Source organism: Plodia interpunctella, chromosome 2, assembly GCF_027563975.2.
Source record: "Plodia interpunctella isolate USDA-ARS_2022_Savannah chromosome 2, ilPloInte3.2, whole genome shotgun sequence".
Classification (NCBI taxonomy): domain Eukaryota; kingdom Metazoa; phylum Arthropoda; class Insecta; order Lepidoptera; family Pyralidae; genus Plodia; species Plodia interpunctella.
Window position 1 is genome coordinate 10096524 of NC_071295.1, and position 21297 is coordinate 10117820.

A 21297-nucleotide genomic window follows, 5' to 3' on the forward strand; every position below is an offset into this window, starting at 1 on the left:
TATGTCGTCAAAACAGACTCTTAGAGTAGAGTTATATGTAGCAGTGGTCGTTCCGAAATGCTAGTAGTTTGTAGCTTGGGTTATTTAGAATATGACGTGAAAAAGTGCCTGTGAAGGTCTAATTTCTGAATATATATAATAAATGATTTGATTTTGTGGCCAATGCGACCTATAACCGACAAATAACTCTGGACAAATGTTCATAATCCTTCCTTACATTATTATGTACGAATAAGTAAATATTGTTTAAATATTCGTAGCATATTATAAAACAAAGTAGTCTGCCGCGTCTGTCTGTCTCGTTCAAAAACTACGGCACGGATTTTCATGCGGGTTTCACCAATAGATACTGTGATTCCTGAGTTTTTCCTGAAGGTGGGTAGGTGTATGATTTGTTGTAATTTTACTCCAGCGAAGCCGGGATGGGCCACTAGTAAAATAATAAATAATCATCCTCTTTCCTACTGCGAACGGTTGAGGTGTGGAATTCTCTCCCCTCATCGATATTTCCCGAAGCCTATTTCAAGGGACCTTCAAGGCATTATATTTAGAGCTTGTGTGGAACATCTTAGAGCTCGTCTCTGCTTCCCATCAGGCTAGATAAAGGTCGAACGCCCTTAAATTTCTGATATAAAAAGAGAAATTTATACACCTAATCGAAAATGAATTCACCTATCGATTATGACTATACGGCGCAAATCTTATCGCGTCTGTTCTTTTTTGCGGCTGTGACCTAGGCGCGGACATTTTCACGGCCATTTCCTGGAATCGATATAGGATAGGAAGTTAGTAATATGTTTCAAGTTGCAATTAGAACGGTCGACTTGACGAAGATGAGAAAGAAGTGGAAGTTTTAACTAGATCACCATTGAGTCGATTTGATGTGAGACGCACGTTTTATTTCTATATTCTATTTTTGGCTTCTGTACCTATCTCAAAATCCGGCTGTCAAAGAGTCGACGCATTAAAATCTGATCAGTTACATGTACAAATATTTGCTTTTATATGATTAGCGCAATAGTACAAAGTAGGAATGTAACAACATAATCCAACATTTGACTCCACATCTAACAATGTTTCCAGCTACAACGCAATAAAGACATGGATTCAAGGCGGAAACGCGCGCACGCCTCTCGGCCCCGGCCTTCACATGCTGGCCGCGGCCGAAGCCGGGGTCCTCTCACTAGTGATGACCAACCCAATCTGGGTAGTGAAGACCCGCCTCTGTCTGCAATACAGTGACGAGCATCTGGCTGATAACAAGAGGTATAGAGGCATGGTGGACGGACTCAGGAAGATCTACAGGACTGAAGGCATTAGAGGACTATATAGGGTGAGTTTTGTTTCTGTGCTTCTCCATAACATTGTCAGTCATGTTCTCGCTCAGCGTTTTCACGGTTGCTTCCACAGTAGCAGAGCATCATATGTCGTGGTCGGAAAGCATCGGAGCAGGGTGGGTACGCTTTCCTATTTTTTCTTCTCCACTTCGTACGGTCTTCGGCGTCCTTGGTAGTCAGATCATTGTCACGCATATCTACCTTGTCACGTCGAGCTAGCACTTTGGCCTTGAATCTTCTGGTCCGGAAAGACATGGCCAGACATATGTTCCCGTAATTTGGTCATGTTATTGATTACCAACCCAATCTGGGTGGTTAAGATCCGCTTCTGTCTGTACTCTCTCTTTGTCTTATTAAACTGTAAAGAACATCGGACTTATGAATCTATGGAAACACGAGGACTATGAAAGAGAGAGAACTATGAAATAATACGGAAGTAAATGTAATTACTTTGTGCTAAAACATTATGCCTGTTGTGAGTCAAGTACAGTCGACAACGCAACTCAAGCGCATCAAGTTTTGTTGCAAATTCGTCGCTATCACCGCCGCGCACAGATTCATGCGGGGTAACTTGAACGTGCGGTTGATTGTACTTATATTGTTACCGATTAGCTGAGTCACTGCGGGCTACAACTAACAATGATAAATGTATTTGATGCAACAATGCCAATCGAAACTATTTAGGACCACATTTACCTAGTTTAACTGGTGCGAACTGATCGAAATTACGATATTTTATTAGATTTTCCTATATTTCAGACTATACAATGGAAAACTATTTTATTGAGTGGAGTGTTCCTATTGTAGGACAGGACTTACTTTATTAACTTAAGGCACGCTCACAGTATATAAATACTACTAATTCTACTTTTGAATATTATTTTTCATCGTAGGAAGCCATATTCATAATCACTCGGTCATAAGGTTGTCTGTACAATTGTAATATTGTTGATTAGATAAATTTAATCAATCATCTATTGTCTTCTCACGATCGATTGTCTTCGCGATATATAAATAACTTAATTCGCATTCAAAACAACAGGCAAGTATCTAAGTTGTTTTGATTTTGTATTCATTGAGTACTAAGCGGCTGTATGTATATGTTACCGGCCATACCCGATTCCAGGATAAACTAGTTTTACCTAAGCTAAACTAATTCTTCCTACATGCCAATGGATAAACTGGTATAGCCTAGCCTAAACTAGTTCGTCCTAAGCCCGATAGGATAAACCAGTTTAGCCTGGGCCAAACTAAGTTATCCTAATAGAAATACACACTCTCAGGATAAACTGGCATGGCCTAGTCTAAACATTATAGAATATCAGTAAAATTAACAATGACATTCTAACAATTATTAAAGTATTTTTAATAATATTAAAACAATATTAGCCTAGTCCTATTAAATATTAAAATACTATACTATTGTAAATATTAAAAATACTATATTTATAATGCTATTTTGGAGACTAAATTTAGACTAGGTTATTCCTGTTTATCCTGAGTGTGTTATTTCTATATGCGATAGGACGGACTAGTATAGCCTAGGCTAAACCATTTTATCCTAGCGCATGTAGGAAGAATTAGTTTGGCTTAGGTAAAACTAGTTTATCCTGGAATTTGGCCTGGCCGGTAACATATATACTCGTATGACTTAAAAAGTTAGATTATTACCAATCATTTATTCATATCAGTAATTGGAATATCCCCACTACTTGGACACTGGCCTTTATGGATAAGTAGCTATTGCCCACGGCTTCGCCCGCGTCATTTTCCGGGATGATACCCTATGTCCTTCAAACTACACATGTATGAAAAATTTCAAGAAGATTGGTTGAGTAGATACAGCGTGAAGAAGTCACAAACAAATAAACAAACTTACCTTCGCGTTTATAATATTAGTTTGCTGACTAGCGGCTACTCCGCTCGGGTAAAGCCATATTGTACCGTTATATAAAGAAAAATTGTATGTTGTAAAAACATGTTTTTAATGGAATTCACTTTTCAGGCGACATGTTAGCCAGTCACATTGCCCATCGCGATTCTTTATAATCTATTTACTTTATTTGCAGGCGAGCCCACTCAGATAAACAGTTATTTGCCAATTATGCACAACACTACTGTGTTTACATTTTCGGTACAAAGTCCATCAAGTGATACACACCATTACGCAATAACTATAAGTATCGCAACGGATAAGTTTAATTTAAATATATAAAAACAAATCTCTAATCAGCATACTAAGTGTCTGTGGGTCTGTCCACTTGTTGGGTAAGTGTTGGCTAACTATTCCAAACTCGGCAGTGTTTCAACATGTCAGTGTATTGGTAGGATTTTTTTTTTGCTTATTGATTTTAATTGCCATCTCATTAAGATGAACTAAAATTAACTAAACGGGATGATGTTGGTAGGATTTCCTGAAATTCCCATGGGAATGTATTTCCCGAACACATGCAACTGAAAATGTGTCGTTCACGTTTATTTATATCCATCGCTCGTTGTCGTACAAAGTACTAACACGGATGTGTTGTTACGTCACCGTACACGTGTAAATAATTGCTGTAACGAGAAACGACATTAAAAAAAATAAATTTGTTTTCAGCTTTTACGGGTAAGATATCATATTTTCCGTGGAGAATTCGTCACGGTTTTGCAGCCTTCGATTTAGCATTTTATTTTTTGCCACAATGCTCGCCTTTTCTAAGTTGGATACAGATCACGCCTTTCTCTTTTACGGTGCGGACAGAGGGTTGTGATTGAAACTTGAAGGCAAAAAGTTTAGCTGTATGACGGGATTTGAGTTAGTTTTTGCCACAATTTACCCTTCACACTGATGTCCTTTTCCTTGATTTTTTTTTACAATTACAAGGCGCTGACTTTTTCTTTCTCTTTTTCTTTCACTTCTTCTTGTTTTTCTTCGCCTTGATCGTTCTTTCGCTGCCATACAACTATGCCTCGTGTCCAATCATTCTAATATTTCGTAAACATATTTGCGTGAGTTTGTTATGTTTAATATAATCGGAATTTACGATAGCAATGTTAACGAGAGAGCGTCCATAGGTCCTAGACCTAATGTCCTTGACCGGTCATTTGTAAATACAAAATTCAATTTTAATAGCACTAACGTTTGCTCGGAGCTACGTCTGTGGTAGTCTATGTTTGATCTCGGGACATTTACGTGTTCTCATTCAAATTTCGATTCATGACAACATATTTTGGGTATAATTATTTGAACTAATTGTCTCACATATTTATTGATTCCTTTTATTTCTTAGCGAAAAAAAGAACAGCTTATGTCACACTACATACAAGTAATTTAATGGCCAACGTTTTCGATTTAACCAACTGTGACTGCATTATAAATAAATAATAATAAATAAATAAATATATTAGGACAAATCACACAGATTGAGCTAGCCCCAAAGTAAGTTCGAGCCTTGTGTTATGGGATACTAACTCAATGATACTATATTTTATAACAAATACATAAATAGATAAACATCCAAGACCCGGGCCAATCAGAAAAGATCATTTTCCATCATGACCCGACCGGGGATCGAACCCGGGACCTCTCGGTTCAGTGGCAAGAACCTTACCACTGCGCCACCGAGGTCGTCATTATGCAAATTATAATACTTTGCATTAAAATTCTTTATGTAGTGTGGAAGAATCTGTTAAAATATATTTTTTCCTAGCTGATGCCCGCGACTTCGTTCGCGTGGCCGAACAATTTTTGGTAAGGAGTCAAAATTATTAGAGAAATTTAACTGTACAGACAAAGCGTAACGATACCTATACAGAAGATACTTATACGACTGAAAATGATTTCCTGTAGTTTTGCTGGACATGAACGACTTTTCTTAAGGCATCATTTCCATATTTCCTATTGTTTCGCTGTACCATCATAGGTCTGCATCAGGTGTTTCAGATCTTCAATGTTTATACCTCAACAGAAAATGCTCATCAGACTGAACAACTTTTTTTAGGGCGTCATTTCCATATTTCCTATTGTTTCGCTGTACCATCATAGGTCTGCATCAGGTGTTTCAGATCTTCAATGTTTATACCTCAACAGAAAATGCTCATCAGACTGAACAACTTTTTTTAGGGCGTCATTTCTATATTTCCTATAGTTTAGCCGTACCATCATGGGTCTACATCAGGTGTTCCAGTTTTCAAAATAATTTATACCCTATATTATGCCCAGGCTTAATAGCTATATAACAAAAAAAGTTTCATTCAAATCCGCCCACTAGTTCCGAAGATTAGCTTGTACGAACAGACAAACAGACAGACATATATACAGACAAACAGACACAGAACAGAGCTTTTTTTCAAATTCTTTCTCTGTTACTATGGCCTAATTTTGTTTTTATGTTCATAGGTATATACAATGTACAGGAATTGTTTTTCTACTGTTTTATTATATGTATTTTCGCTAAGAAATAAAAGAAATTAATATGGATTGTGAGGTGGTGCTAATGCGCAGGGTATAATCGCCTTGACTAAAAATAAAAAAATATATATTTTCTCTGTGGTCCCCCACAGAGAATTTTTTAATTTTTAGGCACAATCAAAATGAAACTGGATCACGCGGAGATGAAAGAGAAAACCTAATATCGAAGTTATATAATTACGACATGAGTTGGTCCTTGAATTCACAATGTACACACATACATATGGACTGGATTTTATTCCGTATAGTCGTTGTGGTGTTCAGTTTCATTAGTCTCACAGACTGGCGGTATCGGGTTCGATGACACGGTCAACATAGTTCTGATTTTAGACAGATACAACTTGGAGTGAAATAGCTACAAAAATATACAATCATTATATTTATATATTTAAATTTTATTGCAAAAAACAAATAGTATAACTAATAAGTGGATTCAATGGCTAAAAGCAATATCTAACACAACGACCTCGGTGACGCAGTGGTAAAGTGCTTGCCTATGAACCTAGAGGTCCCGGGTTCGATCTTGTGTCGGATCATGATGGAAAATGATCTTTTTCTGATTGGCCCGGGTCTTGGATGTTTATCTATATATGTATTTGTTATAAAATATAGGTTCGTTGAGTTTCCCATTACACAAGTCTCGAACTTAATTTGGGGCTAGCTCAATCTGTGTGATTTGTCCTAATATAAATGAAAAAAAAAACAGTCAATCATTGTGTCATTCATACGGAGCATTTTTTTAAATCATTGTTATTTCTATGAAACCTTTGTGTTCAACATAAAGCTTATACAAGAAGTAATAATAAAATATATAAGTAGTTAATTGTAAGTAAAAAAATATAATTCATTTATTTGCAAACATGTACAGCATGAGGATTAAAAAAATATTGTACAGTTAAACATGAGAGTGTAGCAATTTAAAATTAAAATTTATTGAAATATTGCCACGTTATCACATTAACCAAAGTTCAAGCGAGATAAACGATTGCACTGGGTACGAAGCGAAATAGTTTCCAGTTATTTGGGTCGCCGGCTATCTTAACGATTTCGCCTGTAAATTATATTATCCTTAGTTATTCGTTGTAAAAGGCCGCTACTCGCGATTTGTGATTATAAATTGCTCTAATATTAACTTTATTATGATAAATGTTTCGGCCAGAGAATAATTGATACCTTCGATAAATTTATTAATTTTAATTATTGTGTAAATTTATATCAAAAACATATTTGTGAGTGCTGATAAAAAAGTTAGGCGTCCGAACAAAATACATTAGAATCGAACTGAGCAGTTTTCCCAGGCAAAAGTTGACGCTTCGGCAGTTACAGCCGCGAGTGAAACACGCGAGGACTAGACAGAGAAAGAGTTTCAGAGATTAGTAAACAAAATCTTCAGTTTTATTTACTCCATTGTAGACTCAGATGAGAGAAAAGGACCAGAGATTATCTAATGTACCACCTGCTAGTATTATCAGAAGCATTAATATATTTGTACAAATAGTTCAATGCTATTTATATAAAGGAAAGTGTATATCATACATATATTTATCTTGCGTAAGACCCACCTACTTTAGTGGCTGTCTTAATGAGTGCATCTTTACAGTGTCACGTGACAACGAAAAATATTTGTTTTGGCACATTTCGCAGAAACCCTGATTAAATATTTATATCCATAACTACTCGTAGTTATGTTTTGTGGTCATAAAACGGTTGGAATAAGTTCTGCAGGCCTATACCATCAACTTTTACAAAACGATTCCAAGGCAACTCAATTCAATTTACGAATCTAAAATGAATCGCATTCATACTAAAATTAACCATGGTAATATTTTTAGCAATGGATGCATCACATGGAAAGGAATAAATCTGAAAACTGGCATCCTTAGAAGCACAAGAACTCGCTTTTCTTTATTCATTCGCCAAAGCCATGGTTTTGCCAATATGATGTGCTCGACGTTTACTCTTATATAGGTATATCTTATGACAGTTGACCTAATAGACATTAAATATAAGTATAAGCAAGCTAAAGACTCCTATACACCTGGTAGCTGTATTGATCGGCGACCTTGCGGGTCGCGGGTGAGTGGACTGATGATATTTAGAGCGTCCATGTCGACCTTTCGTCAAGGGCTATTCCTGTATTAATTCTAGGTACTTACCTATATTAATTTCTCCATAACAGGAAAGTGTAAACATAATGAAAAGTTGCATCCTTTTGTAATATTATCAAGCTTGGTTTTAAAAAAAAAACAACTGAATATCCTGCAAAAATATTTTTTCTTGCTTATTTATGATGCGTATTGGGATACGGGCCAGTCACGTGTGATTATCGATGGAAAAGTCGATTATAGTTATAGTTTAATAGACCTTTTTCAAAATGAGTGCGACCTTTATTTTCGTTTCAGGATGGTTCTTAGATGATTTCGTCCGCGCCGAAATTTTAACAAAAACCTATACAATTATTAATCAGTAAAGTGGTAATGTCAGTTTAATTAATGATTGATTATGGAAATAATTCCTCCCTTAAAATAATTGGCGGATCGTAATGACAGCGCGGTCACAGCGATCGAACCGCTCTGAGAACCAGCCTCTTAATGAAATAATCATTTAAATAACAATGATTGCGTTTTGTTTTACAGGGTTTCGTGCCTGGCATGTTCGGTGTGTCGCACGGCGCGCTGCAGTTCATGACATATGAGGAGATGAAGAACCGCTACAACCAGTACCGCAACCTGCCCATAGATATCAAACTTGTAAGTCTTATATCACTATCACATTATAAAACAATGTCTCTGCCGCGTCCGTCTGTTCGCGATAAACGCCGCGCTTATGTTTTCATCAGTACGTAGTGATTCCTGAGGAAGGTTCAGGTATATAATTTATTATGTTTTACCCGAGTTTTTTTTGATTATGAATCAAGTAAAAAAATCAATCGTACAGGTAACACACTGCTCCCGTCCGGCATGATGTTCATTCTAAATGAGTGTGCTTTGTAGACGTAGGTACTTTATATTGTCAAGACGAGAGCTAACAGCGAGCTGTCCGCTATTTTTTTGTCAATGTAATGTATGTCTTAAGGTAACGCTTTAAAGCTTATTTTCAATTAATATTATCTTGCCGGGTTGGAGCGTTGCGGTATAAATATGATATAACCCTATGACTTGCGTTATTTTATACTAGCTGCGTCCCGGGGCTTCGCTCCCACAGGAATTTCGGAATAATGTACCCACTTTATGCTAGTCCAACATATATTCTACGCGTGTACCAAATTTCATCGAATGTAGCAAATTTTACGACCAGCCATTTGCTTTACGTCAACGTCGATTTCGAATTTCGTAATTAATTGTACGTAAACAGAAAACTAAAACAGGTGAGTGTTTTTCTTGTCAATATTAATCGACGATTCTGTTAATCTTCCAGACGTCAGTAGAATACCTGACGTTCGCTGCGATATCGAAGCTGATCGCGGCCGGGGCAACCTACCCGTACCAGGTGGTGCGGGCGCGGCTGCAGGACCAGCACCGCAGCTATGCGGGCACCTGGCATTGCGTCACCGAGACATGGAGGTACGAACGAATCAGAGGCTTCTACAAGGGCCTAACACCGTATCTCCTACATGTAACACCAAACATCTGTTTAGTTATGCTCATTTGGGAGAAATTCACGAACAACGAATGATTGAGTATTGTATCTGATGGGAAAAATTACACAGCTATTTTTTTTGTTAATTCTTTTGTTGTGTCGCTCACAGGGTCTTTTTTTTGGTGTTGTCTATGGAATGTTTAAGGTAAGATTAATTTAAGATTTAGACTTGATGCATTTTTCTTCGTCTATTGTATACGGTTTTGTTGACATTGTGTTACAAAGATTAAAAGTGTTTTAAGTGGCAGGTTTTCGGCTAACGTGATGGATATTTTGGCATTGTTACAATATTATTTTTTAAATACTTGCCTTGTATTTCATGTGTGTATAAATCAAAATGCGATGACGATTTTATAATCGTGAATCAAAATGAAAATTTGTCTTCATTTGTTAAAATTGTTCAGTAATATAGCTATTTTTATGTATTGTAAAACATGTCTCACGACATATGTTGTGTTTTTATTTATTATTATTTTTATTCGTATGTAATTATTTCGTAATCTCTACATAATAGTTGTATTGTTTTCCCATCAGATTGCGACTGAATTTAATTATACGCGCTGGTAACATGCGATGTTGCCATTTCTAGCACAATTTAGTTATTAGATTGCGATTTTGTGATAATAGGTATGTACTTATGATTTTCATGTCTTATTAAATTTAAATTTGTAAAGACAATTTTTATTTTATTTTGGAAATAAACGTTACATGTGTGGTGAGACGACGTTAGGTTCTATGTAAGGTTGGTTAGATGTGTTTCAACTTGCTTTAGTAAATAATAGTTTATTGCAAATCTTTATAGTTATCATATCATTGTATCTTACTTATCACAATTTGTAATATGCAAGTTTGAAACTAATCTGGCCTATAGATTAAACCCCGCCTTTAGTAGATAAAATCCGTTTTGGTGCTCCCATGCGGCATGTTACAAAATGTTATATGTCACTTGCTGTCTTTGGCCCACTTGTCAATAATGTGTTAAAGAAAAGAGACAACAAATGTTCTATAACATTTCGTAACATGCTCCATGGGAGCACCTTTTGAAAAAAATACCTTATCTCCATAACTATCGCATAAATCTTTTGTAGTACAAGATTCGGACACTATCTGTTTTTAATATTGTAAAATTAAGTAGGACTTTGTAGCAGTTGTGAACTTATTTATTAATTAACATTTATTTTAGGAAATTGATTCACACAATAATTAATCTACAAATTAAAAACGCCAAGACATTATTTCTTAACAAATTGATTGAAATAAAATATAATTAGGAGTCGCGTTGATCCTTGCGCAGGCGCATATTATAGTAGTTCCGTTTCTGTTGACGCAATATTTAAGATATATTTATGCAGTTCGGATTAGTTTAAAACGCGTCGCAAAATGAAACGGAGCACATCAGCGTGTAAATATTTTTGGTAATGAAAAAAATTGTAGATCTTTGAAATTACACCAAATAAAATGTGATGTTCAAAATGCAGCGTTGTTATTTTTTGCGCTGTTCTGACATTTTTCACATGGCAACAGCTTACAGACGAATTAAAACACATTATAAAAATAAAACTATTTAAAACATTACATATATATATATATATATATATATATATATATATATATATATATATATATATATATATATATATATATATATATATATATATATATATATATATATAACTCTATTATCATAAAACACATACTTCTATCTCTTGTCAACATTGTCATTACACCGCGAATAAAATTAATTATTCAGCCAATCAAATTAACCAATTTTAATTTCTATTTGGTCGATGCTCTGTCACACCGTGTCATGTCATTGTTGACAACCGTTCTGTATGTACACGTAGATTTATGATCAGTAAATTATTTTTTTATGTGCAAAAATATGTTTTCAATAATAAAATAACGAAGCTCTTGCTGTGTGAACGGTCGATAGTTTTACTGTAAACGATTCTGTGGCTGGCCACTATATCAGTTGTTTAGACGTATATATTATATATTTTTATAATAATAATCGCTAAAGTTCTGTTTCGACTCACATAATGTTCAATTTGTGTAATCAATAAATGATAGCAAATTGATGGAATGAGCCGTTGTTTTTTTTTTTATCTGGCCTTTTTAGTTATACCTGTCCCGATTGCCTATAGGAAATTTTACATATGATAAAGGAATATTTGGGCCGGAAGGTAGAAAAGTTTTAATTGGAGTTTTACTTTATGAATAAATTTGAAAACCAAACATTTTTCAATGTTAGATAAGTCGTTGATGAAAATAAATTGGCGGATTAAATTATTATTTTAGAATCGAAGATATTTTGAATTCAGAGGTCGGGTGAAGTTGGCCTCATTTTTTTAAAATTTCGCGTCTAATTTGCCAAATTTGCCAAATTTGCTTATCAAGGGGATCAAATTTTATTCGGACCGGATATATAGGCATTTGTTTACTTGTTTAACGAAATATCCAAATAATATAATTAAAAAATCACAATCTCAAAAAAAAGAACAATGTTTAAATATGTTTCTTTATTTGGCTTCTGCAAAATAGGAGTAAAACTATTAGCTGGCCTCTAATAAAAAGAATTGACATAATGTCCGCATTACCCTGATCTATGTGTCTGTTACACACTATTAGACGTATATGATTGGCATATAGCCAAAATAAAGATTACCTACGGATCCAATTTTAATATGTTATGCGGCAAATTAGACTGTCAAATAATTTCTATTGCATTTGTTTGATGTTTTATTGCTTTCTTTAACATGACTCGGTATGTTGAAGAATTGTATAATGGGTTTATCAAATTCTGTATAATACTAACGCATTTATATCTTGTACGGTGACCGTTTTTGGTAGAAATTTACTTGATGTAAACATTTTATATTTGTTAGAATTAAATATACTGACACGCGCTCGATTCATTAAAAATTGCGTATTTACTCGTAAAAAAATCGATGTCGAACTTAAACTTAAAATTCAAAATTGTTCCTTATTTAACTTTTAAAAAAGCAAAACGTATACATTTTAATTAATAAATCGGTAAGTAAGAAATCCATTAGATTAATACCCATTTTCATTTCTAATCTACGTTTGTATATTGTGTTTGCAGATACGAAGGCTGGCGTGGTTTCTACAAAGGTCTGAAGCCCAATTTGGTGCGTGTGGTTCCCGCTACCATGCTCACGTTCTTGACTTACGAGAACGTCTCCCATTATTTGCTGAAGCCGAAACAGGATCACACGTTGCCCTCCTAGTAAACGTGACAGGTGATTGTAGAGTGAGAAAGGTATATGCGTATCTTGCGTCGTGTGTTTCATCTGTTTTTTTCGTAATAGGGTAGTTGCCTGTTTTAATATAAAATGTACAAATTCACATAAGAAACCATGATTATAAAATGTCACTTTCATAGATAAATTTTGTTTATAGTGAGATTTAATATTTATTACTTGCTATTAAAGTATTGAAACATTTTTTGACTTCAAGATTTGTGACCCCACTGTCATACAAGCTCCATATATTTTTTAGTTTTTGACACAAAGAAAAAATATCAGACTTGACTTGATGGCAACTACCCTATTTGACAAGGTTTCTTTATGTTAACATGTGGTCAATTGTGTTATGGATCAAGTGGTTACTTGGACGATTTGCAAATAGAAGTATTCCCCAACACGACTCAACTTATAATAAAAATGACTTGTCCGTATTCAAAGTGCGCGCTGGTCCATAACATGCTGGCTATATACTATTGTCAAACAGTTCCGCCGAACTTTGCTCTTTCGACGTACATTGTTGGTTTTTCTTTGCGGTAATAAAAAGCTCACATATGAACTACGCAATGTATGTAGTTTAAGTAGTCAAAAACACATCAGGAAATAGTGGCGCCCTCGTTTGAAATAAATAATAGGAAACTATTATGAAATGAATATTGTACCTAACTTTACTCACTGTATTTCACCTTAAAAATTAGGTACGTTACGTAACGTGTTATAAAGATTCAAAAGATGTAAAAAACCTTTTTCCCTTGGGCCGTGAACAGAATGCCCTAATTTATGTGATCGTTGAAAATCATTCATATTTTTTGCGGTCCATCTTGCATTTATTTCCAATGTTTGTTGTTTAGTTTGTAGGTAATAGTGTAGATAAAGTTACTCTTTATGTTTATGTTGATAATAAAATAGATATCTATTTTGAAATAATTGTCACAAATAATTTTTGAGGTTTTAGGAAAATCTATTTCCTATGTACGATGTTTATAAACGGCCAAATTGTGGTTATCATTTATGCTTTGTTAGTTATGGACCCCAACAAGTAAACCAAATAAAGAATATAATTTAATCGTGTGCATTCATGTATCTGTCAGTGATATTAGAAAAAATGTTTTTTTTAAATTTTAGTTAAGATGGCGCTCTCGGCACGCTACTAAATTCACATTGTTATCGATTTATTTTAATTTATAGCTAAAACTAAAAAACACTACAGGATATTATGCTATACAAGATTAAAGATTTTCTCGATTCACGACAAGGATTTTGATGGTCGCAATTTTCCACATCCTGAGCGCGTTGAGTGCCAAGATGGACAGTCCAATACTGAAGCACTGGCCTCAACAGGCCGGTTCCAATTTGTACCGTAGATGTTAGTACTAACTAGGTAACTTTAGTACTAACACTTTGTATGGATTTTTTTCAGAAATAAAGATTATTATTATTTGTAGTACCACGTTTTTAGTTTTCGCTTATATATAAATGAAATTGATATAAATGTGATGGTGGCGCTAGTGGAAACCCAGTCTTAATTAATACCAGATTCTTATGATTATTTTTGTTTTTTTATTTTATTTTAAATTGTGTTTTAGTTTCTCTGGCCAGGGCCCTTGATTTAAGTACTGAATTTTGTGTGTAAAGAGTTTTATTTCGAGCGTTTTATGAGCTTTTAATTAAACAAATGTGTGGCTGTGTTGAACAGTTCCTTTCCCGTAGCATAGGTAGCATAACTTATAATTTAACTGTTTCAATGTTTACCAAACTTATATAAATTGAGGTTCTATAATGTATGATGTTTATAGTTGCATGTTTACACACAGAATTTAATTATAATTTGTTGTTAATTTTACCGTCGCTCAAACATGTTATTCCGATTAAAATAAACTAACAAATGTATAGTTTTAGCATCTAAATGTATTTTCCACATAAATAACACGTAATATCACATTACACATTCCGATAAAGGAAAAACATCGTGTGGAAACCGGTACACTGGTTGATTATTAACTTGTGTGTAAAATGGAGAAGGCAATGGCAAACCACTCCATTAATAATGCCATGAAAGTTGTTACGTGTGTTTCATTCCATGTAACCCTCAGTCATGAGGAATACGACTATGAAGAAGAATATCACATAATCTCGTATGGTATTTTAAAGTCTTAAATTCTTAAAGTCTATTAATTAAAAGAAATTGATAAAACTTTGTAGGTGGCGACCGACTGAACTATAAACATCAATTATTCCCTCCCATTCCACCAAAATTATAGAGACGAAAGTTTTGTATGTTTGTTACTTATTAACGCTCAAACGGCTGGGTCGATTTTTATGAAAAGTGGTACGGAGGATGCTGATAGGGTACTTTTTATCTCGAATTTGGTCAAAAAGTCTGATAGTCAATGGTGCTTCACTAAGTGCACATTGCGATCCTGAACATAAAATTAAAATTTTTAAATAATTAAAACGAATGATAAATCGCTGGTAACACCGCAGGATGCAGCTAGTATATTGTATTTTTTTCTTACGTCACATCACTTCTATTCATACATAGTTTTTTTTTATTGCTTATAAGTTCATTGCTATTATATTTTATTATTATTATTATTCATATTTACAAAAAGCATCATAAATACAAAACAAAAATGCCGTTTTACAAATAAAAATAATCTTCCAACGTGCCACAGGGAGGCAACGTGCCCAGTATACTGGCAGCGTTGCCCCGTTGTATAGCGAGGCTTACACGCTGAGCAAAAAAGCTGCCAGCCCTCGAGTCCCCCGTTGCCTCCACGAGGCGCGTCGTTATTTCTCTTAAAAATAGCCTTGCTTCAGGACCCCAAGGACCCATCGTTTCAACAGCAAAAGGTAAAAAATAATAATTATCCACCAGACCCATATATTTTCGCATTTTGCCTGCTTCAGCCGCACTAGCCGCCGCGCCGCCATGAAGAGAGGTGGATGGTAAATGTGACGGTGCCAAAGTGTCAACACATGTGGCATCCCAAACCAGGCTCCTTCCCAAGCGCCAAGGGACAAGGGACATACCGTCCGGGCGTTTACCGTCAGCACGGATTATCCCGTTGGGTTCCAAGATTGAGGGGATACCAATCGTTGCCAATGTTCTGCGAATGATATCATTGAGAGATGCATGACGAGGAATTCGCCCTACACTTCTCACACAAGACAGGCCATGATGGCCGAAACTGTTAACGGCCATACCACATTGACAAATGTGGGGTTGATTTATTTTCGCACCCAAGCGAAGTCCCATAGCCAAGGTAAAAGTGGTTTTGTCTAAAAGAGTGCCTACATGTTTTGATGGGAGTGCCCGAAGCCAATAACCAGACTCTTTCTCCATTAAAGCTAGAAAGCGAGCACGATTATATTTTATCAATAAAATTTCATATTTATTCTTAACAGGCTGATTTCGATTTCTTTCATTACAATTGAAGCATTTTTATCGTAATCTGTTTTTGTTTTTAATAGTTTGTATAAGTATACTTGTTTTTTTTTTTTCATTATAATGTTTGATTTATTCCTGTGCTGTTTTTTTTTTCAATAAATGACCATAATATTATATTTTACTGTTTTATTCCACATTTTTAACTACCCAGTTCTTGCTTACATAATGTATATGTTATTGTCCTTAAATTACTGAAGCGTTTTACAATGTAATAGACAATATCTGTTTACACAATTCGGTATCAAAGCATTACAACAATTTATACTGATAGGAAAATGGTCATTACAAATATGATGATAAAAGAGAATTTCCGTTGCATCCAATGCAATCATACGCTGCATGCATTTGTAGTAACTGCAAAATTGATCAGTTAATACTGTTCGACTCAATTATGCAGTTAAAAGACAGTCATCACTGCGATTCGAATGCGATTCCGCTTCTGTATTGTGTGTGTGATAATACTATATACTTGTCTACTTGCGATGTTTACTATCGTTCGTGTAGCTATAGTTACTTCGCACGAAACCCAGAGATGTTTGCGACACAGACAACCTCTACCGGCAGTTTCGACGAAAAATCACACAGCGAACTGTCAAAAGAGGCGCAACTATAAAAGGATTCGAAATTTGAATATGGTGGTAAGTTTTAATTTAACCGTTACAGTAACACAAGAAATCTAGCAACATTTGATATTTTTGTCTAAAATGTCTGTTTCTGGGCTTTCGCACTGCGTTCATAGATGGCGTTAGCGGTACGTAAATTACTGATATGATCTTTCCGATTATATTTTTAAAATACATTTATTCTGATTCGGGCGTTTTATTCCGTCACAATATTTAGATTCATATTTCGGTAAATTTTGCTACTCGACATGACGTGTAATTGCTAAAAGTATGTTATTTTTATACCGCGTTATCTTATTATGTTTTTAATAATGATTGCTTTGACACTAGAATCTAGTTCCCTTAGGAAGAGTAGATACCTATTGTATATAGTCACACGACTTTGAGTGGAAAACAGATATGTGACCGTGTAACACATCTTTATTAGTCTGAAATCCAGTTTATCATCTCTAGGATGATATTTGTACTGAGATGGACGTGTTTGTGTTACGAGTACCTACTGCAACACAGACTTCCTATCATAAGCTTCTCTGTACATTTTTTGTTTGTTTTTTCTGTGTGTTCTTTGTATCTGGCTGGAATGTGTATTTGTTGTTGCTTTTTTACAAATAAATGTTTTATTTTTATTTATTTTTTATCTATTACAATGATAAATCTATTGTAGTGCCAACTACAGACTATGAGAAATGCCGCTATGTCGAAAATTCAAAATTCTATCATAACTAGGCACCTATAAGTACTTATTAAACCTTTCTTTGTTATCTAAATCAGAATAAGCTAGGAATTACCTACAAGTTAAAACGTAAAAACAGATACTTCGTTGTCTGTCTGTCCGTTTGTCAAGAGTTTTTTCTCAGGAAATCGCTTATCGCGGTATCAATTTGAAACGCATATCAAATACTAGAGTGAACGGTTTATTTTAGCTGTGAAAAAATTTTACCTTGTATGTCTATGTGATCAAAACAATATGTCCATTTATGTCGCATATTTTGCGATTTCTTTGGGGAATCAAACCTTCTAAGGGTTTTACTTCCCGTTGACCTAGAATCCCGAAATTTAACATGTACTCGTATTGTATTGAAATTGATAAATCTGAAAAAAGAAACCGTAAATATGACCTCTTGACCAGTTTTCGTAAGTTTATGAACTAGCTACCTCAATAACAAATTTCATAAATATTCGCAAATTCTTTTGAGTGTGAAGAAATAACAAACATACAAACTTTCGCTTTTAATATTAGTAGGATTACGATGATTCTATTTGTATGATAATTGTCCATACCATAAATCCACACTTTTAGAGGGCGGAGCCATAGCGGAACCTTTTCCCGCTCCATCTGCTTCAACCCCGCGTATCGTCACTCAACTTTTGTTAGATAATAAGGCGCCTCTTTGTTTTTGCTTCGTGATAGGTGTCAAATGTGCTAATTACGAATCACTAAAGAACATTGTTCTTATCGTGTAATCCCGGCCCCTCGTACCTAATTCATAGTTGTTTTCCACGATAATGTTATCTTATTGTCCAGCCTAGGCACAATTAACACGTAGTTACCTAGATCTTATGATACTCGTCCTATAATATTTACTATACATGTATCCAACCATATCTAAAGGTATACATCTACACATATAACGAAACTGTTAGCGGGCTTCTGTACAGAATAATCACGGGTGTCTTTATGGGACTAATAGAAGCCAAAACATTTTTTATGTGAATGTTAGAATTTTGTTGCAAAAAATTCTAGATGGAATTATTAACGTATTACGATACTACAGTTATGTAGCGGATGGTCTAACTTAAAATCTGGTATAGGTAGGTTTCATGGCGATAAGCAACAGCTTCCGCGCGTCCTAAGCAACAGCTTAGGACCAGATGCATATGGACATTAATAAGTTATGAGTGGACGCACGAAATAAATGTCGGGAAGACGCGGGCAAAATCTAGTAACTATTATTAAGATTGAGATTTCCATTTTTCCATTGATTTGGATTAAGGTGATTTTTATTGTTTAGATCTAGATAGAAAGCATAAAGTGAAGGCTGAATTTTCTTAAATTAAAAGTAAAGCTTTTACACGACTCCGCACGGGCTTCAGGTGTAACATCACAGTTAAAAATGCCTTGCGAGGTTGAGAGGGAGATCTTTATCTACTGTTAAATTAGTCTTGGTGGTAACATATTACATTGACCTATACTAGTCGTTCGCCGCGAACGTAGGTCCTCGCGAATACAAAAGTTTTTTACAATTTTTTTTTTACATATAAGATATAAATGTCAAATACCTATCTCAAAACACGTTTTTCAAAGTTACAGTCTTTTGGCTTCACGCGGCAGCGCGTGCCGCGCTGCCGCGTGTAGGTACCTACTTACATAAAATAATTTAGCGTGCGTATTTTTCAATTCTACGATATTTTAGAATCTATTCATCCAATTTATGTGCTGTAAAGGACAAAAATTATCTGGATGGGAAAATAACATTTAATCATAAGGATTAATATGCTTGTGTAGTAATAATGGTCAAAATGCACCTTTTAATTTACATTATCTTTTTACATGTAAAATGCCTTATAGTTACTTAATTATATCAGATAGATGTATAGTGTCGCGGACTTTTTTATAGATCTACTAAAACCTATATTTTGTATTATATTATATGCATGTATAATCAACAGCGGGGCCGGCGCACGCACGTTAATATTTTTGGCACCGCTTTTTTTCGGATTACTTTACAAGTGTTCATTGATATTGCTGAAAACGAATTTATTTCAAAACAAATATATGCCTATCTAGTACCTATAGTAATCTCGGATAATGTAGCTTTCTAATGGTGTAAGAATTGTTGAAATCGGTTTGATAGCTTCGGAGATTACCCACCTCAAACATACAAATTCACCTCGCGAACACAATATTTTTATACAAAATTGTGAATATTGACAGATCCTACATACCTTTTAAATTTCATCAAAGTCGGACCAACGGTTCGAAAGTTATCGCGTTACAAAAATACATACATACAAAAAATGAATTTTTGCCCCAAGTAGAATGTGAGACCTCGCTCGCTTCGCTCGCTCGGTCAATAAATACTCGGTTAAAGATCTATAATTCTGTATATTTTTGCAATACATTTTTATTTTCGATTTTGTATCTGACTCACAACAAGAACTTACACTTTTTAAAGCAGTTGTTCCATTAACGTGGTTTATTTGTTTATTATTAGCATTATTATCTTTATGAGGGCAAATATCAGTGACTGTGTGTGTCGTCTACATTATTCTGCAGTTAGTATACAGTTCTGTGCTCACATCTGACAATTTGAATAGAATTAAAATTAATTTGTTTTCTTACAAACTTGTGGGATATTAGGCGCGAAATATTATTATCTGGATTAAAAATTATCTTTATTCGATAAAATTCAATTGTGTTTAAAACTATTATTTTCGTATAGGTTATTCCTCGTGTCCTGTGAGTTCCAGTTTTTATAAACTGTAAAGTGTTTAATATTTAATATCCCTGTTCTCGAATAGTTTATGTTTATACAATTTATGAATGAATATTCATAAATTGTATAAATGATCTAGTTTGAATACGTAAAGGAATATTTAGTTAGAATATAGAGATCATAATGGCAGCCTTACGAAATGGCAGGTGGCTTCAGGTATGTTTTCACTTATTTATCACCTATTTACTAAGAGATCGACCCTGTTGCGCTCCGTTGCGACGACACAGCACGTTGCGATACGTTAGCTCCGTTGTTTACTATAAGGTTTTGACAATAAAGTGCGTCGCCGTTCGTGGAAACTCCATACAATTTCACGACAATGCAACGAAGGACAGCGTAGCCACAGCGTAGCAATGGGGCCGTGCTATGTTTATATACAGTAGTTTCCACAGTGGACTTTATTTTCTTATCGCTTGTGTTATTGCTAACACCGTAGTAAGATTTTATTCAAGTGCCCTAAAGGCATCTGACATTTTACGATTACCCACCATACCATATAGTAGCATGCAGTTGGATACACACTAGTTAACTTTGAAGCGGTTGTGGTCAAGTGGTTAAGAACATCGGTATGTGATCGAAAGGACCCATTTTGGAACCTTACTCGTGCCACGAGTTTGTATATCAATCTGACTCATGTATCATATAGTAGTTTTCATTGACCACCATTTGCTTCCAGCGAAGGGAAATCATCGTGAGGAAACCTGCACACTGGTTGACAGTTTAAGTTCACTAGTGCGTATGCGACTACTTGCCACTAGATGTCGGTGGGTAGTCGTAAAAGTCATGTCAGATGCCTTAAGGCGACTTGAATAAAATCTGATACCAGTGTCAGTAATAACATATTCGATATGAAAGACTAGTATAATAAATACTATAGTCAAACAATGTGCAAATTCAAATTCAAATCATTTATTCAGAAATTAGACCTTCACAGGCACGTTTTCTCGTCAATATTTATAGTTATTTCTCACAAGCTACAAACTACTGGCATTTCGGAACGACCACTGCTGAGAAGAAATGCCGAAAGAAACTCA

The 21297-nt window shown here is 34.9% G+C and overlaps 1 protein-coding gene across 2 annotated transcripts in view; it reads left to right on the plus strand.

Moving 5' to 3' along the window:
• Window positions 1-21297, plus strand: part of LOC128681504 (uncharacterized protein) — a 38276-nt gene that overhangs the window by 5221 nt on the left and 11758 nt on the right. Inside the window, exons 3-7 of one of the 2 annotated variants that reach the window (XM_053765461.2) lie at window positions 1084-1333; window positions 8427-8540; window positions 9208-9353; window positions 12533-12689; window positions 15603-16259. In XM_053765461.2, the coding sequence (XP_053621436.1) occupies window positions 1084-1333; window positions 8427-8540; window positions 9208-9353; window positions 12533-12677 (655 nt within the window). In that variant the 3' untranslated portion in view covers window positions 12678-12689; window positions 15603-16259. Of the gene's footprint in view, window positions 1-1083; window positions 1334-8426; window positions 8541-9207; window positions 9354-12532; window positions 12690-15602; window positions 16260-21297 lie in introns of those variants that run through there. The other variant, XM_053765472.2, reaches the window with a different exon arrangement.